A 26,032-nucleotide genomic window follows, 5' to 3' on the forward strand; every position below is an offset into this window, starting at 1 on the left:
TTACCTATGCGGAATCGCATGCGAAATCGCGGCAAAAACGCATGCGGAATCGCACCCGCATGCGATTTTGTCCGCTGTGGAATGCAGGCGATTCCGCACCGCACTAGTGGAAACGAGCCCTGACAACAACGCACCCTTCATGTATACGAGGTGAGATTTCCTATGCTGGTTGTTGCAGCCACACGCTGCTCTCACAATTACCTTCGCAAGACAAGAGAATCAATTCAGCAGCTAGAACTCGGCCACGCCCCAACAACGAGAGCCAATCATGGCTCGGGGCTCAGCAGCCGTGCTGTGATTTACATATGAAAGCGCAGCAGCCAATGAGAACGTTCTCCCTTATTAGCATGCACCTTGGCTCATTAGCATGTGGGGCAGCAGCGGGCTGCGCGCGGCGCTGGGAGAGGATGGGAATGGCTGCGGTTACATTGTGTCCGTACTAGTAGTGTGATCCCAGCAGTAGGAGCAGGAGGAGGAGGGAGCCTTCCTCTTGTTTGTTTAGGGATCGGCTGTGAAAAAGGAGAGGGAAAGCAGCACATTGCATGGAGTGATCGCAGCACGCTCTGATAGCCCAGGATCGGCATTGTAACTCGGCGCTGCGGGAGAGGATGAGCTATCCCGGGTGGCTCGCTGTTCTGGCTGCCTCTCTCTTACTGCTGCTCTCTCCTTCTTCAGGTGGGCCCAGCGGGGCTTCCTCGCCTGCCCCCTGCCCGGTGCCATGTCGCTGTAATGCCGAGCGAGGGGTGGACTGCTCCGGGAAGGGACTTGTCGCCGTGCCGGAGGGACTCAGCGTCTTCACCAACATGCTGTAAGTGTAGCAGCTTCGCTAGAAGGTGACCAAGAGTCGGATCCTGCTATCCTCCTTTCCCAGAGCAGTGTGCGGGGATGCTGAAGTCCAGGGCATGCTTCTTCTCACTTTCTGTGGCATTGTCACTGCTCGTCACTACTGATTGTCCTCTAAGTCCACTTTTGTGTCTTTTGGGGTTAACTTTTTGATAGTAAAGGTCCATACCCACAATGTGAGTTTTCTGGCTACTTTTTTTTTATTTGTGATGTGTGACTTTCTTGTGGTTTCTAGATTTTGTGACCATGGGTACATTTTCACGATTGTGTTTGGTGATGTGCAGTGATATCGACTGTTGGGTTGAATCACTGAATGACCGATTGGTCAGCACTGTGCACTCCTGCACAAATTACTGCATCCTTTGTGACCATAGTTTGTTCCTGTGTTTCCAGATGATGGGATTGGGGAATGATCGATTTGCTGTAGATTCCCTGATCCATCTTTTGGTGGGTACTTGGCTTAAATCAAGTCCCCATATTTACTTTGTGGCTAATTTTGTTTTATTACTATTTTTTTTTCAATATGGAATCATGTTTGTGTTTATAAGTTGATGTGGTGTTTTGTTTTTTACTGTAAATACGCACATTTCTGTTTTGAAGTTAGGGAGACTAGTTGAGTGAATACTACAACTTTCCTGTAGATCTGCTGAGAGTGGAATCTGCAGCAGTAGAAATAGATCTTTGCATTGGGTATGCTTTTATATTGACCCCTGGTCTTGTTGTATGTGACCTCTCTCTGTATCATTGCTAAGTATTGTCTCCCTTATTGTACAGTGCTGTGTCATATGCAATGAAGCTAATAGTAACAAAGTTAACTCAGATTTGAGAAGCTAATGAAAAATTAACAGGCAGATCGATTAATAATTAATGTTCAGAATTGGATTAGCTCCATGCAAAAGTCTGTATTGATCTTTTAATTCCTGTAATTGAAGTTGGGCAGTTTAATTTCAGGTGACATCTGTTAGTGAGTGACCCTGCTGCTTTCTCTCACGTAATGACCATTGAGATACAAGACTGCCTTTAAGTTTTCTGCACTTTGGGCCCTTTTCAACTGCTAATTGCGATCCCGCAAGCAACAATTTCCACTTGCCGCTGTAGCAGGTGGGGATGGATCGGGACAAGAATTGCGCAAGTTAGGGATTGTGGTTCGGTGAGGAGATGATGCACACCAGTGGGAAACGAGAATTGCAGTTTACATGAGGGTTGATAGATATTGAATACTAAGAGCAGATTGTGTAGGTAAATCCTTGTACTACATGGAAGTGGTACAATTGGTCAGTGATTGCCCTGTCATAATTGAAAGTGTGTACCAGTCTTAAGTCTTTGAACTTTTTGGGGGCGAAAAGAATGGAGTACATCCTGTTGTGTGTCCTCCAAGTCGGCTAATTTAAGCTTGTTAAACACCTTTTAATTTTGATTGGCAAATCACTAATTTCGTCACCTCCATGTAGTAAGAGTATCAACAGATTTTGAATCCTATGAGCAGATTGTGTAGGTGAACTCTTACACTACATAGAGCAGGTTAGATTGGTCAATCATAATTGAAAGTGTGTACCATGTACATATGTTGTTTTCTTCACTCAGGTTTTTCAGGTGATCCTTGGTCTCTTAAAGCACACTTGGGCATACCTGTCAAAATTGGTGTAAGGAAAATTGGAACAAACCTTGTGCAGAAGTGGTGTAGTTGCTCACAGCAACCAATCAGTCCTTGACTTGGACAACTGATGCTGTTTTGTTTAAACTACTCCACTGTGCTGATGTGAAGAGTACAATCAACTATAGCTGCCCATTCATGCATCTGACATGACACTTCATATATGGGAACAAGGACCGTGTCTCTTAAAGGCAGGTATGGTAATCCAATTTATTGGTAAAGCTGGTTGCAAATAGATTAGTCACCCAAACTGATCATTTCTGGGCAGATTTACCTTTTGGGACCAGATGGTTCAAGCCCCTTAGGTACAAGAGCCATATTTTCTCTATTTGTGCACTGTGATTACGGTGATTGGCTTACAGTAATCACGGGGTCAGGAGTCAATGAACTTGTCTCTTGATCGGCGTATGGAGCACAGGTGTCACTAGGACAGCTGAGTAAGCAGGCTGCAGTGTTCTCCCCAGAATTTTTTTTCCAGTCGGGTGGCATGAAAAAGTAGTCGGGTGGGGTGATATGAGAAAATACAGGGCCAGTGCTTCTGTGCGCAACTCTGCTTAGAGCAGAGGAGGAGGTGAGCCGATGGCAGCCGGGTGCTCATCAAAACTAGCTGAATGGAGCACCCGGCTAAAAGAGCCTCAGGAGAATACTGGCGTGAGTGTGTGGAGGTAAATGGTTGAAATCTATGTCCTGGCAGAGACCAACAGCCACCAGCAGGATGTAGATTTGAACTATGTCAGTTTGGAACAAGTTAAGAAACTGTCCTGCTTTGTTTGTATCTCCTTCATATCTTGGTGTCCTTCACTCTGGAGTGGAAAAGGAGAGCATCTAATTTGGTTATGGGGAAAGTCCTTTTTTCCCTAGAACTGTCTTGGGATGTTTCCTCTCCCTCACCTTGCAGTTTGGTATTGAATGTGTACTTTTGCTTGGTCTAAGCATTCTTGTTTATGTTGAGCAGTTGGCTCATGCATGCTCATCTGAGTACCATCTGAAATGTATAGGTAGCTAAAGTATATCTTGGTAAGTTTAAAGGCATACCAAGATTACATTAAAAGGGAAGGACAGGTGTGAGCCAAACTGTCACCTGGGGCATGCAACTTGAGTCCTATGAAAGGGCTACTGAAAGAACAAAAGTCTCAAAGGCCAAATGTGGTACCCTGTTGACCTGGTAAACTTTGTGGACACCATCATTTGGAATTGTGGCCCTTTGGCAACAGTCATGTTCCTTGATCGATTTGGAAGACCACAACTGATATTATGATCAGCTTCAACTTCTGAAGTTATACTTTTTGTAAATGAGGAAAAGGGTAGGAACTCTAGGCATGTAGTAGGGACCTCATTAGTCTGCTCTGACCTAGGTTTGTGACTGACGTTAAACAGTTCCAGTTTAAACCATAAAAAATTGACCAAAGTTTTAACCCCCTCAGTTACTAAAGAGTCGACTGAAGAGGACTTTTATAGTTCTTGCTGTCCAAAATAATAAATACTGGTCATTTAAAACACCTCTTAACAACTTGAGGCATGTTTTAGCACTTAATTGGGTATAGAGTGGCTCTTTTCTTGGGTGTCGGCATCATGTATGATGAGTTTCTTACAAAGTGTTCTTGAATACACTCTAAAATACCCATGTAGTTGTGGCATGTCTAGATCATTTCTAAATTTGTCCTGCTTATGTGGCAGTCTGGGTCCTTCTGTAGACTTGTCTGTTTATTTTTAATATAAAGCAGACCAAAGTGTGGTGGCATGCTACATCAGGTCACAAGTCTGAGTGTCCCCTGGTCTCTCATGTTTTAGTTTTGTACTTTGTACTAAAATTGTGTCCTAGGTTTACTTGTTAAGTTCTTTCCCTGCTCAGTGTGCACAATGTGCAATAATGTTGAGCTTCTCACACTGATGTCTTTAAGAATGAGTTGTAAAAATGTCAAAATAGTATTATCGTACAGCCCAGTAAATGGTCTAGGTCATCCCTATACTTTTTTAAAACCATTAGTTATTTCTACCGTTACAAATAATGTGTGTGTGTGTATGTGTATGTATATGTGTATATGTGTATGTATGTATGTATGTATGTATATGTAATTTTTTTTTTTTTTTTGTATTTTAAAAATGTTCTTTCAATACAAATGTATTTGGTTATTTTATTTTCAGTCCACACTGCTTTTGTGTCCCTGAAAATGACTGACAAGTAGTCAACTACTAGACAACTATGTGCAGTTGTGCTCATAGGTTTTCATACGCTGACGGATTTGGTAAATCATGTACCATTCTTAAAGTGCGTCCCATGCTCTGCTTCCAGGTTAATGAGTGCACATTGTCTTCCAGTATTCTGTAGTAACATGCTGCATTTATCTTGTCATCACCCTGTCCAAATTCCCTGTACCACAGTTGTTTCCCCCCCCCCCCCCCCAAAAAAAAAAAACAGTGATCCACCTCCATGTTTCACAGTAGGGATGGTGTGTTTTTTCTTCATAAGCCTTGTTATCCCCCTCTCCAATCATGGCATCTATATACTTACTGAACAGGCCCTGATTGGCTGAAACTCCCAAAAGCTTTTGAGACTGACAGGAGAGGAGCACTATATAGATATTGGCGTCAGTTTTACTGTGGTTTGAAGGTACTTGGCGAATTGCCATTTTGAATGAAAATTGGTGCTGCAATAAGGATGCTCAATCGACGATTCAACCGATTTTTCTAGCCAAAATCTGTCAAGTGTATCAATCGAGCAAGCTGTAAACTCTCGGTCCGGTGTGTGGCTGTAATGGTGTGCAATATTGCAATGTCTGATGCACACCCGGCCGCTGTGCCCCCAAATGTAAATGGTTTCTAGCCCCCTTCCCGTGCTTGGGCATTGTATATCTTACCTGATCCAGCAGTGGTGACTCCAGGTTGCATCCGTTGTCTCCCCCAAGCGCCTCCATGTGGTGGTGCTTAGGAGAGACGGCAGTGGGGAGTTGGTGCAGTTGGAGCAAGTGAGATTACGGTATCTTTACTATTTGTATTTACAGACTCTGCACTCAGTATTGTGTAACATTATATTAAAACTCCTTGCAGCAGTCTGCTATTTTGCTCTTGGACAGGCAATACCAGTTTACTTTTTTTTGTCCAGTGTAAATCCTGTGCCTAATCCCCTTCCTTTTTTATTGTTGTGTTCTATTATGTTCAGTGGTAGCACTGTGAATGTACTGTCAGAACATATGAATTCACATTTGTGGTTTTTTTTTTTTTTTTTTTTTTTTTTATGCTTTATTGTTTTTGTTGTACTGTCTTCCTGTAAATGGACTTTCAGTCTTCCTTGTTGGGCAGGAAAGGACTTGACCTCCCCTGGAGATTGAGACATGACAAGCAGTCCTTTTTTTTTTTTTTTTTTTTTTTTTTTTACAAGACAATATTGTTGAAGTTCTTCTGTAATTACCCCTTCTGACCTCTTGCCTCCCACCCAGAGAATCACTGGACTCTGCTTGTGTGGACCAACTTTTTTTTTTTTTTTTTTTTTTCTGGAGTTGAATGCGTATACTTTGGAAACAATAAACCTACACATACATGGTATCTTTTTTTTTTTTTTTTTTTTTTTTTTTTTTTAGAGTGCAAATAAATGTGAAATCAGTCAGCAGAACCTGTTTGTAATAGAAAAGAGGTTAAAGGGACTCCGAGCAGTGCAGAAACTATGTAAAGATGCATATCATTTTAAAGCTCTCTTTCTCCTCTTTCCAATGATATATATATAAACCGCCGCCCTACGCCTTTTAGTTTTCGCTATTTTCGCGATTGAAATTGCAGCGGCCGCGATTTCAATCGCGAAAATAAAGAAAACTAAAAGGCGTAGAGCGACGATTTAGGTGTCGCCAGAAAGAGGAGAAAGAGAGCTTTAAAATGATATCCATCTTTCCATAGTTACTTATATTACACAGGACGACAATTTCCCCAGTGTCAGCAGCTCCATTCAGCAGAAAAGGTCGGCCTGTGTAATACAATGTAACTATGGAAAGATGGATATCATTTTAAAGCTCTCTTTCTCCTCTTTCTGGCGACACATAAATCGTTGCCCTACGCCTTTTAGTTTTCTTTATTTTCGCGATTGAAATTGCGGCCGCGGCAATTTTAATCGCGAAAATAGCGAAAACTAAAAGACGTAGGGTGACGGTTTATATATCATTGGAAAGAGGAGAAACAGAGCTTTAAAATGATATGCATCTTTCCATAGTTTCTGCACTGCTCGGAGTCCCTTTAAAACTAGGTTTAGTCTGTGTGACCCATATGTCACTTTTTTTTTTTTTTTTCTTAATTTCAGCACTCTTATATTGCCTTCTACTAGGCCGTCATTTAACTGGCTTGAGCCAGAAAGCATAGTCAGCAATGCAACCTGACTTTTTTTTTTTTTTTCTCTGCACTTAAGCAATTAGATAGGTAAGAACATGCTGATTGGATGTTGCAGAGTTGCAGCACACTGATGAGTGATTGCTAGGCGCACTGAGTGATTGCCCTGAAGTCTCTCCCTTCCCTGTCTGAGAAATGCTGTGTTGGTTACAGAAAATTAAAGGAGAGACATTACGATATAAAACATACTTTTTAAAAACGTGGTCATGTGACCTGTTGTAGCGAAGCTAAAGGAGGTAACAGCAGTGTGTGGTCGGAGGCTGCTGCGGTTTGGCACAGTAGCATGACTTGAAAAAGGGCAACAAAGATCTGATGCAGCTTGATCTCAGGATATCCGCTACAGAATAGAAGTTAAACTGGCCTCTGATCAGCTGTTTTATAAAATGGCTTGACATGAGCAAATATAGAGATAAAACCCAGCTCCGCCAGTGTCTGAGTGTCTTGGTACAAGCTGGTGTAGAGTTGGGAATTTGCACTTTAGTTGAACAAAGTTGTGGTCCATTTACTTCAGCTCTACAGTTTGAAAGGATTGACATCAAGCATTCCATATTCCACACAAACAGTCGAACAAGTGTCAGTTTGCTGCCAGTCAGTGCATTGGTGCAGGTGTTCAAAATGCGAACTAGTACTCTTGTGCTACTAAACTCTCTGTATGCCAATCCGAGAACTTTTCCCATGGCTACAGAGTATTACTCAGTTTTGGAGGTTTTTAGATGGCTGCAAATTGAAAGACTTGTCTGGTCTTAAAAATGTGAACACATGACCATGTCAGCTAATTTGAAGGAGGGAGAATTGAGTAGAAAGTGTAGGGCTGATACCACCTGTATTTCAACATCCTGTTTATAGAGTATGAAGGGGGAAGACACAGATTCATTTTTCTGGGAAGATTGCAACTTAAAGCACATAATGCCTATGGTGCAGAAAGTGGCTTGTGTCTGGGAGAGACTCCAGACTAGCCATTGGACATGGTGTTTCAAGTCTGCCTGATCAGCTGTTCCTTCTAGTGGATATACAGTTGGTTTGCTTCTCTCATATATTTATCATTGTGTTAGCTACCTCTTAAATAGACAGACCCAGGGACTTGTTTCTAGTATGTATGAAATCCTTTTTTGTTTTAAAGAAAACCTGTACTGAAAAGTTCCCCTGGGGGGTACTCACCTCAGTAGGGGGAAGCCTCTGGACCCCATCGACGCTTCCCCCATCCTCCTGTGTCCCACAGCGGTCTCGCTGCAGCCCCCAGAACGCACAGGTAACAAATCCGACAGCCTGTGCAATATTTACCTTTTTGGGCTCCAGCGGGGGCGCTGTTGCGGCTCTTCTGACGGAGATAGGCGAAAATGGCCAATCTCCGTCGAGTCCGCTCTACTGCGCAGGTGAGTTGCGCCTGCGCAGTAGAGCGGCTCGACGGAGATCTGCTATTTTCGCCTATCTCCGTGGGAAGAGCGGATACTGCACCTGCGCTGGAGCCAAAAGGTAAATATTTACATCACCGCTGCTCCGGGAGTATTTTCTCTGCCTCCGTGGGACCGAGGAGGACGGGGGAAGCCTCAATAGGATCTGGAGGCTTCCCCCCCCCCCCCCATGAGACGAGTAACACCCCCCCACTCCCCCCCCCCCACCCCCCAGGGGAGTTTTTTTTTTTTTTTTTCTTTTTTTCCATTACAGATTTTCTTTAAAACTTTTTGGGTCAGGGAAAGTGCTGAGGCATGCTGGAATATGTAGTTTCAAAACAGCTGGAGAGCCTCAAATAGTTTGCATTGCTAAGGGAACTTGTCAGCCTGACATGTCAGGTAATATAGTTGTAAGACATTTTCTTGAGGCACTTCTATCTTCTTTGTCAGCTTACTTCCTCTGCTTCTGTAAAGTTACACAAACACCCCACTACCGGACTGGTAAGAACCGGTAACTGGAGTCTAAAGCACTGTACAAATGTTACATTGTATTTTCCTTAGGGTCAACACACACCATACAATCTTGGTTGTTCAATCTTACCACTTTCATGTAGTATAAGAGCTTATCCAATCAATCTTTCAAGGTATTTTCAATCTGTTGGCCCTTATACTACATAGATTTGGTAAATCTGTACAACCAAGATTGTATGGTGTGTGTTGAGCTTTAGGCTTAGACGATTGTTAGGCTAGGTCCATTATGCTGCATTGGCAACACATGGTCAAAGTGGATATGATTAGATATGGTATGTATGATCTGCTATCTGTCCTTTACAGGTTTGGTGTCCATTGTAACAAAGTGCAATAGGGACCATTGCTATATGATGACATTGTTAGTTTTCCATGTAGAGTACAGGAAACGTTGTGCAAGACTTTGTACCACTACCACAGGAGACAACTGATGTGTTTGAAAAATGGACATGTCTGAACAGACCCTATAATTTGACATGTCCATTTATCTGTTTATCTCACCTGTGAAAAACTGTCAGATTTGGTGTCTTCTGTGAAACTAGCCTTAGTTATAGTCCCAAACGACTGTTTAGTAATGAGTGTTTTACAGAAATGCTACTCTGCTGCAGAGAGGGAAGGGAAGTAGATGAGCGAGTGGTGCAACTGGAGTGGAGCAGTAGCCAGCAGAAGCTAACTCCATGGACGGGAGCACCTGTACACTAGTGGGGAGACCTGTAGTATTATTGTTATTAATTATTGTATTTATAAAGCGCCAACATATTACTCAGCACTAGGCCATCTTAAGGAGGTGGATTTGAGGGCTTTCTTGAATGTGTTGGAGGAGCAAGTCTGATGCCTAAATCATTGCACAAACGTTAGATGAAACTCTGCTGATAACGACCGCCTCCGTTGATAATTGAGCTTGTATATAGCGGCCCCAGTGCACCCCGACCAGTGAGCAGCCTGGCAGATTGAGAGAACATTGTTCTCCCCACTCACCCTGCCCATTGTGTAACGCACCTTGCATGCTGCAATTCGTCACACCCCTCCCCCTTCACGCCACCCATAGTACAGTTACTCAATGTTTTGAAGATTTCCCCAAGCAGATCATTTTAAGGACAGAAGTGATCCTGCAGACCCAGGCTTTAATTTGGCATTGACCAATCGCTTACTAATGTTACCACCTCTATGTAGTATTGGAGCTTGGAACAGGAAAATATTGGCAGGCGCTCCTAATCAGACTGCAACTGAAATTAAACCAACAGACGTGTGCAGCGCCCCCTAGGGACTTAAATACACACCTTGAATACAAATCAGATGAAAACTATGCACTAATCCCTAATCTGAATAAATGGAATGCAAATTGATACACATAAATGCAGCTAGCCACAAGTAGACTTACATTTTTTGAGGATGGGTGCACGCATAGTAGAAACGTTAGCATTGCATAAAACGCTGTGTTTTATGCAATGTTAGTCAATGGGATGCAGAAAAAACCCAGAGACCTGCTTTTTATAGTGTTTCGGAAAGTCTGGTGTTGCATATTATGCAGAATCGCTGCCAAAACGCACATAATGAGTCAATGGAAACGCAATGGAATTTTTTTTTTTTTATATATAAAGATTTCTGAAGTATTTCCGCTTCCTGTTGTCTTCCTAGTGATTTGCATAAATGTAAATATAAAAACGCATATGCATTTTACATATGCGAACCTAAAACACATCTGTGTTAAAAAAAAAAAAAAAAAAAAAAAAAAAAAAAAAAAAAAAAGCAAACACGCACACATTAACGTAAAACATGGCATAAAACGCAGCCTTTCACGCTACGTCATATGTGAACCCAGCCTGAAATGGACCGCGAGGGCACATCAAGGTCGGGGAATCTGTTTTGAATGCAAGTTGTGTAATCTGCCCGCGTTTGGGCTCTGCACATCTATGCAGCTGGTCAACTCTGGTGCAGCCTGCATTTGGAAGCGCTGCTGTCTCCTCCTTTAGAATTGGAGCTTACCTACACAATCTGCTCATAGTATTTAATATCTGTTGACCCTCTTACTACATGGTGGTGATAAAATTGATCAGGGATTGGCCAATCATAATTTGTGTGTGTGCTAGGCTTAAAAGGGGTTCTCTGGTATGTAAAAAAAAAACAAAAAAAAAAAAAACTAAAACTGACACACGGGGCTTCTATCAGCACCCTGCAGCTGTAATGTCCCGCGTCGTCCTCCTCCGATGATCCGTTCCCCGCCGCTGGTAACCTGCTAATTATTCCAATAACTAGATGAATAGAACTACGACTGTGTGCGTGCTTGCTCCCGCGTCATCGGTAGCTTACTGCGCAGGCACAGAATGAAGTTTTCTTGTACTGCGCAGTAAGCTCCTGATGATGGGCGAGGCCTCGCTGCCGCACTTCTGTTCATCTAGTTAGACAATTACCAGGCGGGGAACCGGAGCATCGGAGGAGGGCGGTGCGTAACGTTACAGCTGCAGGGGGCCGAAAGAAGACCCAGGTAAGTGTCAGTTTTAGCTCCCCATTTTTTTTTAATTTATTTATTTTTTTTACATACCAAGAACCTTTTAAGTTTCAATGCAGGTTGGAATTGGTCCAATCAAATGCAGTCACTGACGCTATGAATTGGCCAAATACCAAAAACTGAAATATGAACATCTCATCGATCTTCTCTAATGCTAAACACTACAATATAGTAGTGCTAAAAAAAAAATGCTACACATTCCATTTTTAAATGACTAACTCAATTGTTTTTTGTTTGTTTTGTTTTTTTTTTCTTCTCTAAGGGCCCGTTTCCACTAGCGCGAATCTGCATGCAGACAACGCATGCGGATTCGCATAAGCAATACAAGTGGATGGGACTGTTTCCACTTGTCAGTTTTTCATTTGCGTTTTTCTGTGCAGGATTTTTCTGCACGGTAGACCCTGCAGAATTCGCCTGCGTGTGGAATCCAGGCGAATCGCAGGCAATGTATTAATAGGGAAATCGCATGCGTTTTTTGCATGCGTTTTCCTGCGATTTCGCGTGCGATTTCGCATTGAAAGTAATGTAAATTGACACAGGCAGTGACATGGTTAACATTGCATATACCCTGCCTATCCGAAATCGCGGCAAAAAACGCATGCGGAATCACATCCGCATGCGATTTTGTCAGCGGTGATATGCGGCAATTCCGCACCGCAATAGTGGAAACGGGTCCTAAAAGAATTGTTGTTTTCTTAACTCTGTAACCATTTACTTTGTAGTATTTTTAATCTGACAAGCAGGCGCACTCTTTGAGCTTGTGAGTTGCCCCTGGGGGGCACACACACTGCATGATAACTAGCATTGTAATACTTGTGAGTTACCATAGTTCTGCTTATTGCTATTGCACCTTCTTTTTTCTTTTTGTTTGTCCTAAGGCCTAACCAGAGGATTCAAATGTTGCGCCTAACCTGTTCTCTTAACTGCCGCTTCTTGCGGCCAGGGATGAAGGTTTATTGAGCTGGTGACTTTGCTTTGTTCTGAAATGAAAGCCCAATTTAAGGACAAAGTTACCGGTAGTTTTTGCTGTGTGGAAAGATGTTAAAGATCTTGGGAATTTTTATTTGATGTCTGTATTTTCATTCTGCTTGTGCCTAGGCAGAGCCTCGCGTGCGTTCCGCTTCTGTCCAGGCAGAGCCTCACGTGCGTTCCTCTTATGCCTAGGTAGAGCGTTGAGTGAGTGTGTTTCCCATAGGGGGAGTAAAATTCCATGAACTTTTTCTTTCTGTATCTGATAAAGATTTTGTTCTAAAGATAAAACAATAATGTAGTTTTGAAATGCTAGTTGGAGTATAGTTTGATTAATGATCCCACGTTCATTTCTTCCAATTGTTCTTTATAGAGTATCTGAACTTTATAGGCCAACTGCCTTGTCTAGTAGATAACAGTCATAAAATTGTAATTGGCTCGTAACTGTAAAATAGTGGAATCTTCCAGGCTCTGAAACTTCCTGTATGCTGACTCCTGCACAAGTTGAACTATACAGGTATGAAAGCCTGACCTTGGCTTTAGTGCAATAAGACTATATACTACCTCTTGGAAGCAGAGATGCTTATCTGCAAGATATGGCACGTTATGTACAGTATTGTATTTTTTTTTTCCCTGTGAGAATATTGCAGTTTTAACGCTCATAATTTTTTTTTTTTTTTCCCTGTATGCAGAGTGACCTTGGCTATAAATGAAATCCATATGATTTTTGTTCCATGCTCCAGATGCGATACAGGTCAACAATTAGCAACAATTTGGCAGAAGTGAGACTTTCTTTTATTTGGCCTTCTAGTACAAGCAGTCCTCTTAATTATCTTATGGTTTGCTCCCTTACCCCTTTATATCAAAGTATGGTTGGATCACTCGAAACATGTTTCACGTTTATTAAATGTTACCTAATTTTTTTTTTTATTTTTTTGTAATTTTAAACAAAGCCATGAATTCAGCAGTGAAGGTTTGCTGATTTTACCTCTACAACATATCACCTGAGAAAATAACTAAAGTTTGAACATAAGTTTTGCCTGGCCACATTGCGCTCTCAGGACTGTGAAGTCAGTACAAAAATCATTTGATTCTGACTCCTCAGTTTATGAAACATCCAACTCTGACTCCAGGTATTTAAAATGACTCTGATTCCTTAGTCTAATACTTACTAAGGCTGTGGATTTCGTACAAAAATGATCTGACACCTGACTGATCTGACTCAAAATTCCTCTGACCCCACAGCCCAGTGCGCTTTGCATGTACATGCATGTGGTGGCTGGATGGTGTAATGGTTAAGGGCTCTGCCTCTGACACAGGAGACCAGGGTTCGAACCTCAGCTCTGCCTGTTCAGTAAGCCAGCACCTATTCAGTAGGAGACCTTAGGCAAGTCTCCCTAACACTGCTACTGCCTATAGTGGCTGCAGCTCTGGCGCGCTAAGTCCGCCAGGAGAAAAGCGCAATATAAATGTTTTTTTTTGTCTTGTTCATCAACAAGACAAAAAAATGTTATATTGCGCTTTTCTCCTGGCGGGTTTTTTTTTTTGTTTTGTTTACAGATCAAGCAATATTGGTTGGCTGCCCACCTTTGAACAAGAGACCAATATGGTCTTGACAATGGGGTTCTTATTTGCATATTTAATATTTTAATGCTGCTTTTATCTAATTTTTGTTAATATTGTAAAAGGGTGGAATCCTCCTCTTGAAGCATTGTTGCAACCTACCTTGAAACTAAATAAGGACTGCAGGGTTATCAACATATTACATCCTAAATTGTAACTTCATCCTTGTTGTGGACAACAGTAGAATCCTCCTTGTGGACACCCATGTACAATGTTGTTACTTCAGTATACTTGAAAATGGCAGCTTTCACGTTATGTCATGGGGGCATTGTGCTTATATCCTAAAAGCCTGGGCTTCCTACTGTCACGCACCCTCTACTAGAGCTTCCACGTGACCCTGCTAGTGGGGCATATGCCTGTGATTGGGGTATTTGATGGTTATTGGAGCATCATGCCTCACATGTAATAAGCTTGAGCTGGAATGTAGGTGCGTGGAATGGACTACAGATATTTGAAGAACTGCATACAGGGAGTGCAGAATTATTAGGCAAGTTGGATTTTTGAGGAATAATTTTATTATTGAACAACCACCATGTTCTCAATAAACCCAAAAAACTCATTAATATCAAAGCTGAATATTTTTGAAAGTAGTTTTTTAGTTTGTTTTTAGTTTTAGCTATTTTAGGGGGATATCTGTGTGTGCAGGTGACTATTACTGTGCATAATTATTAGGCAACTTAACAAAAAACAAATATACACCCAGTTCAATTATTTATTTTTACCAGTGAAACCAATATAACATCTCAACATTCACAAATATACATTTCTGACATTCAAAAACAAATCAGTGACCAATATAGCCACCTTTCTTTGCAAGGACACTCAAAAGCCTGCCATCCATGGATTCTGTCAGTGTTTTGATCTGTTCACCATCAACATTGCGTGCAGCAGCAACCACAGCCTCCCAGACACTGTTCAGAGAGGTGTACTGGTTGCCCTCCTTGTAAATCTCACATTTTATGATGGACCACAGGTTCTCAATAGGGTTCAGATCAGGTGAACAAGGAGGCCATGTCATTAGTTTTTTTCTTCTTTTATACCCTTTCTTGCCAGCCACGCTGTGGCCTACTTAGACTCGTGTGATGGAGCATTGTCCTGCATAAAAATCATGTTTTTCTTGAAGGATGCAGACTTCTTCCTGTACCACTGCTTGAAGAAGGTGTCTTCCAGAAACTGGCAGTAGGACTGGGAGTTGAGCTTGACTCCATCCTCAACCCGAAAAGGCCCCACAAGCTCATCTTTGATAATACCAGCACAAACCAGTACTCCATCTCCACCTTGCTGGCGTCTGAGTCGGACTGGAGCTCTCTGCCCTTTACCAATCCAGCCACGGGCCCATCCATCTGGCCCATCAAGACTCACTCTCATTTCATCAGTCCATAAAACCTTAGAAAATCAGTCTTGAGATATTTCTTGGCCCAGTCTTGACGTTTCAGCTTGTGTGTCTTGTTCAGTGGTGGTCGTCTTTCAGCCTTTCTTACCTTGGCCATGTCTCTGAGTATTGCACACCTTGTGCTTTTGGACACTCCAGTGATGTTGCAGCTCTGAAATATGGCCAAACTGGTGGCAAGTGGCATCTTGGCAGCTGCACGCTTGACTTTTTGTCAGTTCATGGGCCGTTATTTTGCGCCTTGGTTTTTCCACACACTTCTTGCGACCCTGTTGACTATTTTGAATGAAACGCTTGATTGCTCGATGATCACACTTCAGAAGCTTAGCAATTTTAAGAGTGCTGCATCCCTCTGCAAGATATCTCACTATTTTTGACTTTTCTGAGCCTGTCAAGTCCTTCTTTTGACCCATTTTGCCAAAGGAAAGGACGTTGCCTAATAATTATGCACACCTGATATAGGGTGTTGATGTCATTAGACCACACCCCTTCTCATTTACAGAGATGCACATCACCTAATATGCTTAATTGGTAGTAGGCTTTCGAGCCTATACAGCTTGGAGTAAGACAACATGCATAAAGAGGATGATGTGGTCAAAATACTCATTTGCCTAATAATTCTGCACTCCCTGTATTGGAGCTCACTGTGTGAGGGAACTGGAAAATGCTGCTGTGGTTGTGCAAATGTTATATTAAAAGAACAAATTCTAATTCACTTACTTTTCAGCTGCCCCGTTGTTTGAAAACCTCACCTAGGTCATATTGAAATTTTTGCCAATAAATACCTTTTTAAAAAACTCCTTATTTTGATCACGTGTCTTCAGTCTCACCAAGTAAATCTCACTGACTAATGTAGGGGCACTTTGCTTGAAGTGTTGCTGCACCTAGATGTTTTGTTATTCTTTTGAGCGTTTTGCGTAAGTTCATGCATTTGTGCTCCGCTTTGTGTGGTCTTGGCTTGAGTATATGTACTGGTAGTTGTTATGCTGCCTTGTCTTTTCTGCGTACACCATGATCTGCGGCGGCAATGCTTACAGGCCGCAGGTTCATTTACTCAGCGCTTAGTGCACAAAGCAACTGGAGATTTTTGGCTTTTAGAAAAACGCTCTCCACAGCTACAAAGCCAGTGCATGGAGAATTAATGTAATTACCTCACTGTACTAATAAGTGCTATATATTTTGGCGAATGTACAGACGTGGTTGATCACTATTGTGCCAGAGGAATTTGGAAGTAAACAAGCAAGCAGCTACAAGTTTGGATCCTCAGCTTTGTGCATGTAATATCTGACAATCTAGATTTGTGTCAGTGTGTGCATTGCGAACAGCTTTGTTTTCTTAGGACGGTTTTCTTTCTTCTGATGGGCTGTGTGGTTTTATTCCTAATGTGGCTTCTCAAAGCTTACAAGTCATTTAGGATGGTCGGTCGATGTGTCTGTTTGTTTTTTGACAGAAAGCTTTTTCTTTTTTTTTTTTTTTTTTTTTCTTTTTCTTATTTTGGTGCTGTACATTACCACAATTTATATATGAAACAACTCGGATGCAGTTGAAGAGCAGACTTACAGCTTTAATTCAGTGGATTGAACAAAACAATTGCATAAAAATGTGAGGCAACTAAAGCATTTTTAACACAATCCCTTCATTTCAGGGGCTCAAAAGTAATTGGACAAATTAAATAACCGGAAATAAAATGTTCATTTGTAATACTTGGTTAAAAAAAACTTTTCTGGCAATGATGACCTGAAGTTTTGAACTCCATGAACATCACCAGATGCTGGGTTTCCTCCTCCTCAATGGTCTGCAAGGCCTTTACTGCGGCAGCTTTCAGTTGATGATTATAATCATCGAATCGGATGGTCGATCGCCTGACGTATGACTACCTTATATCTAGTTGTAGACTTGGGTCTTTAGACTTGTTTTAGTCTATCCAAACTTGTTGCTTCAGTTCTTGGGCAACAAAATGGTAGGAGCAATAACAGGAAAGCCTTACAACAAATACTATGTGGGGAACACTCTTGGCTTGCACTGGGTCTTTGTTTTGATTTTGCTCAGTGACACTATTTGCATGTAGTTTGTATGCGCTTCCCATGTTTGTGTCGGTTTCCTCTCATACCACAAAAACCTACTGAAAAGTTAATTTAGAAAAATACAGAAAAGTAAATTTCACAAAGCTTTATTCAGTGACCTGACTGCAGACTCTGTAAAGTGCAGCGGAAGAGGTCAGCGCTACATAAACACTGAATAAAAAAAATACATAAAAACCTTTACTGTGTTGTTCTTTGTCTCACTAGAGCTTAAAATGAATGTTTATAATCTATTCCCTTCTGGCTGTTGGCAAACTTCTATGACAGTAGAAGGGTCAGGAACAATATCTTCACCTTCACACAAAGGTGTAAGTTTTCAGTTTGCAGCAAATGAGGGATTGCTTGCATCATCTGAATTTCTAATAGGAAATCTAAACAATGGGGAACAAGCTGCCACCGGAGACATTTATGCAACCATCCAACATTGTGCCAGAGGCAAATTTGGCACTGGAGTGTTTCAGACCTCTCTGGCACAGATTGGATGCACTCCTCACACTGGTGACTGAACACTTAGCACAGATGCTTTGAAAACCAGTAAATGGGGAAAATCCCAGAGCTTCTCCTTCTGGGCTGTTCCAACCCTGTCAACTTTTTTTTTTTTTTTTTTTTTTTTTTTTTTTTCACTTTAACATCCACAAGTGGTGCCACTACTGTATGACCATTAACTTGGCTTTGTTCACATTTCCTGTGAAGGCAAAACAAAAAGCTGTGTTGCATTGGATTGACAAATTTTTATTACAGAATTCATGAGCTGGTCTGTTGAATCTAGAAGCCATGAAGACATTTTTAGGCGCCATTCATTAGAGAAATGCTCAAGTTGGACACTAAAGGCCCATATGCAATTCAGTTTTTTTTTCTCCTGAGTTTTCTCCTAAGAGATAATTTTCATAATCTCTTTAAAGTAACTTTTCAATCATTTTACCATTGAAAAAGTGCCAAAAAGTTGTAGAAAAAGTACTATCAAAAGTGTTCTGAGTATTTTATTGCCTTTTGTTGGTTTAAAAGTCATTTTATAGACTAATCTAAACATTTTTTTACCCAGAAAACTCAGGAGAAAAACCGAATTGCATTTGGGCCCATATGCAATTAACTTTTTCGCCTGAGTTTTCTCCTAAGAGATTTTCATCTTTTCTTTAAACTAACATTTTTTTTAGCATTTTACAATTGGAAAATTACCCATAAGTTGGTGAAAGTACAAGTGAAAATATGACCTAGGGGAACACTCAGGAGAAAATGGATTGCATATGGGCCCAGGGTGCCTATTTCTTTCTCTTTTTTTTTTTTTTTTTTTTTTTTTTTTTTTTTTCTCTTATGAGTTATCTCACAGATGTTTTCATGCCTTATCCATAAAACCATTTAAGCCCGCAGAATTAAAAAGTATTTTAATAAAGTGAACCCGAGCCGAAGTGCGGCTTCAAAAGCAGATATTTACTGTGCAGCTTCCTATTTATGCCTCTGGATCCTATTGAGGCTTCCCTCGCTTGTCTGAACCCCCCCCCCCCCCAAAGCAGAGCGCTGCTCCTCTCCATCTGGGCCGCGCAGTTACTGATCCTAAATCCTGACTTCGCATGTGCAGTAGCACAGAGCCCATGGCTCCTGCTTGTTGTGCATGCGTGGGCAGGCTCGGTTGGCTATTGCACAGCCATAATATAGTAGGAGGAGCGGCACGGCCCTGATGTGATTGGCGACCATGCATTGTCGCTAATCTAGCAGAGAGCCGCGCTCAGCAATGGGGGACAGCAGAAAAGCGATGGAAGCCTCAATAGGATCCTGAGGCTTTCCTCTCTTATGGTAAGTATCTGATTCTGTACCTGAGCTCTTGTCTCGGGTACACTTGAAACCTTAACTTTTTTTTTTTTTTTTCTTCCCAATTCTTAGTGACCCTTAAGCCAAAAACAAGAGTTTCTCACCTGGGGCTTCCAATAGCCCCCTGCAGCTGTCCAGTGTCCTCGCCGTGTCCCTCCGATCCTCCTGTCCCCGCCGGCAGCTACTTCCGGTTTCACCGTCAGGACCCGACAGGCTGGGAACGTAAGTGATTATTCGCGTTCCCAGCCACAATAGCTCCCTCTATGCTGCTATAGCAGCCCTCTATGCTGCTATAACAGCATAGAGGGAGCTATTGTGGCTGGGAACGTGAATAATCGCTCACGTTCCCAGCCTGTCGAGTCCTGGCAGCGAAAGCAGAAGTGGCTGCCGGCGGGGACAGGAGGATCGGAGGGACACGGCGAGGGCACCGGACAGCTGTAGGGGGCTATTGGAAGCCCCAGGTGAGTAAAACTCATTTTTTGTTTTTGGCTTAAGGGTCACTTTAAAGGGATACTGTAGGGGGTCGGGAGAAAATGAGTTGCAGTTACCCGGGGCTTCCAATGGTCCCCCGCAGACCTCCTGTGCCCGCGCAGCCACTTCCCAATGCTCCGGCCCCGCCTCTGGTTCACTTCTGGAATTTCAGACTTTAAACTCTGAAAACCACTGTGCCTGCATTTCCATGTCCTCGCTCCCGCTGATAGCACCAGTAGCGTACTGCGCAGGCCCAGTATGGTGTGTGCTCCTGGTGACATCAGTGGGAGCGAGGACCGGGCAACGCAGGCGCAGTTGTTTTTTAGACTTTAAAGTCTGAAATTCCAGAAGTGAATCGGAGGCGGGGCCGGAGCATCGGTGAGTGGCTGCATGGGCACAGGATGCCTGCAGGGGACCATTAGAAGCCCCGGGTAACTTCCACTCATTTTCCCCCAACCCCCCCTACAGTATCCCTTTAAGTTACTACAGCAGCAAACTGTCGCCCTAGGGATTAATTTATGATCCATTTTGGTAAAAACTGTTTTTTGTGTGTTTTGCGCACTTTTAGCCTTGCTAGTCCTTGTGCTGTTGAGCCCCAGTAGGTCACTCACAGCAGAGGGAATCAAAAGTTTTGGCAATCCTGTGCATTTGAAAAAGTATTCAAAATGCCTTGCAAATATTTGGTAAATGTAGAGATGTGCTTTTGGTTTATGATTCTTACGCAAAGGCAGCCAAGACGATCTGTGTGCATGGAACGCACAATTTATGAGTAATGACTTCTTTTCAGCGCATCCATTGGATGACGGCAGCAGTACACAAGAATTGATTTTCTTATATTTTTTTTTTTTTTCTCCCTTATTTAGAAGTGTGGTTATGATGAAGGTGATTAGAAGCCTTTTGAACTGTGCTAATATATTTTTGTCTTGTCTTTGGCGAGCAGTGCTGTCACATTAAATTGCCGCTTTAATCTATTTCAAACACCCTGGTAACAGGTGGGGATGAGTGGGAGATGAGGAAAGATCTGAGCACTTTGGTACATGGGCGTGAGGGCGAGTCCGTTGTTCCGCTCCATTTGGATTAAAGTGTTGTCACCGCGCTTTGTTGATGGTGATGTTGTGTTGATGCATATCTGTTAATAAAAATAAGTGATCCGGTTTTTCCATTCTCTGCTGTGATTCTGTGGGATATGTCTGTGGAGGTTCTCATTCATCCCGGCTGTTTTTGTAGTGTGATGATGATTCTTCACCAGTAATCGAAGTGCCTTCTTCAGTTTCCCTTGCTTTGGATGCATCTGTGATAGGCTTCAACCTTTCAAACTGCCGATGTTTACATTTTTAGTGTATCTAAAGTGCCCTTAAAATTGAGCCATGAGTAATATTTTTTTTTTTTTTTTTTTTTTTGTAATTTCCATGTGGTTTCCAGTATGTATCGTATAAGCTGTTTCTCTATGCATGCTAGGCTACGTGCATGCTGGAAATTACTGTTGCTGCCAGGGATGTGGTCTCCCTCAGGCCACACTTCGAGGCCCGCTGCTGTACAGCCACATCACTAGCTTACTGGCTAGCGATGGTTCTAAGTATGGAGGGATGACCCTGTGCACGACAGTCTGGCTTTCTGCAGGTGGGGTGAGTGGGGAGACAAAGAACTTTGTACTTGGGGGTCGCTAGATGTATTCTTCCTAACACTAGCTCCTGTGCACTGTTTTTTTTTTTTACATTTATTTATACTGGGTGCTATTAAAGGGGAACTGAACATATTTATTTCCTTTTAATCAATATCAGTTGCCTGGCAGCCCTGCTGGTCTATTTCTCTGCAGTAGTATCTGAATAACACCAGAAACAAGCATGCAGCTAGTCTTGTCAGATCTGACTTTAAAGTCTAAAACACCTGATTTGCTGCATGCTTGTTCAGGGGCTATGGCTAATAGTATTAGGATCAGCAGGGCTGCCAGGCAACTGGTATTGCTTAAAAGGAAATAAACATGGCAGCCTCCATATACCTCTCTCTTCAGTTCCCCTTTTAAATATCCTATCTATCGGCCCTGACACACCAGTGTTTTGCGGGTCGTTTAACCTTTCTGGCGATAACCCCGGGGTAAGCCGCGCAAGAGGTTTTCTCAGGCCCTGCTAGGCCGAGTTGCGTAATTTTTTTTTTTTTTTTTTTTTTTTGCTGAACGCAGCTAGCACACCGATCGCCACCGCCCTGCGCCGATTCGCCGCAGAGGCCCCCCCCCCCCTAGACGCCTGGCCTATCAGCGCCAGGCAGCGCTAAGGGGTGGATCGGGACTCCCTTAGACGTCACGACTTCGTCCCGCCCCATCGCCATGGCGACGGGGGAAGCCCTCCAGGAAATTCCGTTCTTTGAACGGGATTTCCTGATCGCCTAAGGCGATCGGAGGGGCTGGGGGGATGCCGCTGAGCAGCGGCTATCATGTAGCGGCCCTAGGCTCGCTACATGATTTAAAAAAAAAAAAAAAACAGCGCTGCCACCTGGCGGTTTTTAATAGACCGCCAGGAGGGTTAAGGTTTTTAAAAACTGATTTTCTTAAAACTTGACTTGAATTAAAATTGCTGCTATTTTGCCGCCATTGCATTTTTTTTTTTATTTTTTTTTTAAATCTTTCAATTTAAGTCAATGGAGGCGTTTTTAAAAATGAAAACAACCCACTGTGTCCAGGTCCTTTCTCGCGCATAAGCTTCTCCTTGGCCTAAAATGAAGGCTTGCGTGAGGAAGTTGCACTTAAAAGTAAAACAAAATAATTGTAGAATGAATAAAACTTCTTTGGATTGCTTTTGTGTTTTTATACTTGACCAGCATTCTTCCTTTTTAAAGCCCATTTATAATGTATAATAGTGCTTTGTTTGGTAAACGTCAGTGTCATTGTTGCAGTTGAATTCTCCTAATGTTCTATTTGTTAGAGATTTTTTTCCCATTACCATCTTGGTTACAAATGAATAGTTTGACCTAGTGCATCAGTAGTAGGCTTATGTGACTGTGCATTCAGTAGACAGCCTTTTAACAAAGCAAACATATTGGAGATTTCATTGCTGTGGTCTCTGCAGGGCGGGGGCTTGGAGAGTATGAAGAAATTGGTGACAAATGGTAACCTTAAACTAACCATACACTTATCAACCACCACACTGATCTCTCCGTGATCAACATTATGACTGATTTTGCGGGTCGTTCTAGGAAAAAATAGCCTATTCTACACATGGGATGCTGAATATGGCAGGGTGGGTATCATTTTTTTTTTTGCCCAATTAGACAATAGAATGTTGAATTGGGCATAATTATTATATAGTGTATGGGTTGCTTTAATTTTCCAGTTTGGGGGCGTACACTTCACATTAAAGTTGGCGACACAACATTCATTTTTATTTTTTTTTAGAATATCTGTTCAATTCAAGAATAGCAATCAATTTTTCTGACTGTAGCCGTTCAAAAATCTGATCAATGTACCACACACATGTTTAATGTTTCTCTTTCAATCATGAATAAAATGAAAGGCCTGGTGCACACCAGAGGAGTTTTTCTGAGCGTTTTGAGTTTTTAAATCTGCTGCTAATGTTATCCTATGTGTCTGTGCACACTGGAGCAATGATGGTTTGTAAAAAAAAAAAACATAGCATTACATTGGGAAGAGCTTTTAGAGGTTTCAAAAGCTCTTCCCAATGTAATGCTATGGGTTTTTTTTTTACAAAACCTCATTTCTCCAGTGTGCACAGACACATAGGATAACATTAGCAGCAGATTTAAAAACTCAAAACGCTCAGAAAAACTCCTCTGGTGTGCACCAGGCCAAAGATCAGAAAAAATTGATTGGAACTGTACATCAAGTAATTGACAATCCATCACACACCATACAATTCTTGATAAAGTTGGTCTGAAATGTCTAACCTGTCCAATCTCAAAATCAAAACCTGTAAATTCGGTCGGATTTATCGATCAAAATCAAAGAAAATCTCGATTTTTCTGGAAAACTGATCAAATTGGTGAAAAGTAGCTTTTCATTGTATGGTGTGTGTGTGTGGCCACCTTTTAGACTTGCATAAAAGATGTCAGTGCTTCATGATAAATCTTTTCCATCTGCCTTTAATTTACATTTCTGGCCCTTTTTTTCTGTAGCACTTTCTAGCGCCTTGACCTAGTCACATCATTTCTGAGATTACTGTAGAACGTTGCTGACACATCCAAGCCACACTGGGTGCAAGTTAATTATCTTTGCAGTGTATTTTTAGAATATGGGTGGATACATGTCTGAAGGAATCCTATGCAAATACATGAACATAATCCTATTTGCAGATAATTTCACTGATGAGAAGTGAACTGACTTTAAAGGCTCATACACACGCATGATCAAAGTCATCTGAGGTGGCAGAAAACGTCCGCCTCAGCCAATAGTCATGCGTGTGTACAGCAGCCACCAACTGCGGCTCTGCAAGCTATCCGCCCAGTGGATTAACTTGGCCAAGCACTGACCAACTTCATTGTGCATGCCGCTTGTCCACGTGACGTGTACGCGCCGCCCTATCGTACTTCCGGCCCCCCACATAGAAACTGGGTGCATTGTCAGATACACATCGGTCTTAGCGTCTGCCAGTGTTTGCCCAGCGATGTCGCCTGAGGGATGGGGTCCCGATACCCAACGGGTGACATCAGTCAGCAGTGTGTACAGGCCTAAAAGGACAACTGAAGTAAGAGGAATATGGAGGCTAGCATATTTGTCTTTTTTAAGCAATACCAGTTGCCAGGTAGTCTTGCTGATACTTTACCTCCAATACTTTTAGCCATAGACCATGAACAAGCATGCAGCAGATCAGGTGTTTCTGACATTGTCAAATCTGACAAGATTAGCTGCATGCTTGACTCAAACTATACTGCAGCCAAATAGATCAGCAGGGCTCTGTTCTTTTAAAGGTATTACTTAAAAAAATACCCCATTTCTATACTAAAGGTGTACCTGAAGTGACATTAAAAATAAACCCTAAAAATGGCTCCATGTTTGAGTGACCATATGTGCATAGTGTTATCCTTCTCTCTGGCTGTCCCAGCAGTCAGACAGGGCTCCTCCCAGATAAGGAACCATACTCCAACATCTCTGCGCAAACAGAAAAATCTTTGCATTCTTTAGCCTCACTAGTTCCTGCTCTCTTGCTACTATAGTATATTTCATTAATTTCACGTATACTTTGTCTAGATTCAAATATCTTGCTACAGAGGCACTCTAAGGCCTGGTGCACACCAAAAAACGCTAGCAGATCCGCAAAATGCTAACAGATTTTGAAACGCTTTTTCTTATTTTTCTGTAGCGTTTCAGCTAGCATTTTGTGGTTTTGTGAAGCGTTTTTGGTGTAGTAGATTTCATGTATTGTTACAGTAAAGCTGTTACTGAACAGCTACTGTAACAAAAAATGCCTGGCAAACCGCTCTGAAGTGCTGTTTTTCAGAGCGGTTTGCGTTTTTCCTATACTTAACATTGAGGCAAAAACGCATCCGCAATCCAAAATCTGCAGCAGCCCGGAAGTATGCGTTTCTGCAAAACGCCTCCCGCTCTGGTGTGCACCAGCCCATTGAAATACATTACTCTAGCGGATCCGCACCCGCAAGCGGATCGCAAACCGCAGCAGAACCGCTCTGGTGTGCACTAGGCCTAAATGGACATTGAAGAAGAAAAAAAGAAAAAATGCTATTGTTTACAAATGTTCCTGTTCAGTGACCAATGCAACAAAACTTCATGGAATTGTCCATGGAAACAAAATGTTTTTTCTTGTGAAAGCAGCGCGTTAATATTGTCTGTGACCTATTCTGCAGTCTGATCCTTACTTGTGTGAGAAACTCTGCATGTGAATTGGCTTCTCTCCCATATTTATCTTGCTAGGACCTTCTGGGATCTAGATGGCTGCGTGTTGACCGAGCGGTTAATATTTCACTCAGAACGGTGTAGGTCAGGTGTAGTTGAAGGCACACTCGGTTTAGCAGAATGCACGGCATGATACAGACAATTGTCTGCAGATGACAAGGAAAAGATTGTCGCGTCAGACTAACTGCTGGGGAGAATACCACATCCTGTGTGGAGATGCGGTTTGGCAGGATAAATGATGGTGTGGTCAGTGAAGGTCTCCTCTGCACATTATACAAATGGCTTGGGAGCCCCTCCCCACAGCATGGGGCCTAATTAACCAATTACCTCATGAGCTGCCCCATATACTATTGTATCTTCATCACCTAATGGCTGAAGAACTTGAGGGCAGAGTTTTGAGGGTGAAAAATTTAGAATTAAACGGCTAGATCACTTAAAATTGATATGGATTTTGGTAGATGCCATAGCTTTAAAAGAAATTTAAAGGGTTTTTAAAATTTGTATTTATGGTAATATGGTAATTTTTATTATACACA

At 42.2% G+C, this 26,032-nt stretch overlaps 1 protein-coding gene across 1 annotated transcript in view; it reads left to right on the forward strand.

Annotated features, from left to right (window-relative positions):
- Nucleotides 1-405: 405 nt before the first annotated feature.
- Nucleotides 406-26,032, forward strand: part of LGR4 (leucine rich repeat containing G protein-coupled receptor 4) — a 155,812-nt gene continuing 130,185 nt past the window's right edge. The window contains exon 1 of the mRNA XM_068261172.1: nt 406-808. Within this exon, the coding sequence (XP_068117273.1) occupies nt 609-808 (200 nt within the window). The 5' untranslated portion in view covers nt 406-608. The remainder of the gene's footprint in view (nt 809-26,032) is intronic.

Source organism: Hyperolius riggenbachi, chromosome 11 (genome assembly GCF_040937935.1).
Source record: "Hyperolius riggenbachi isolate aHypRig1 chromosome 11, aHypRig1.pri, whole genome shotgun sequence".
NCBI lineage: Eukaryota > Metazoa > Chordata > Amphibia > Anura > Hyperoliidae > Hyperolius > Hyperolius riggenbachi.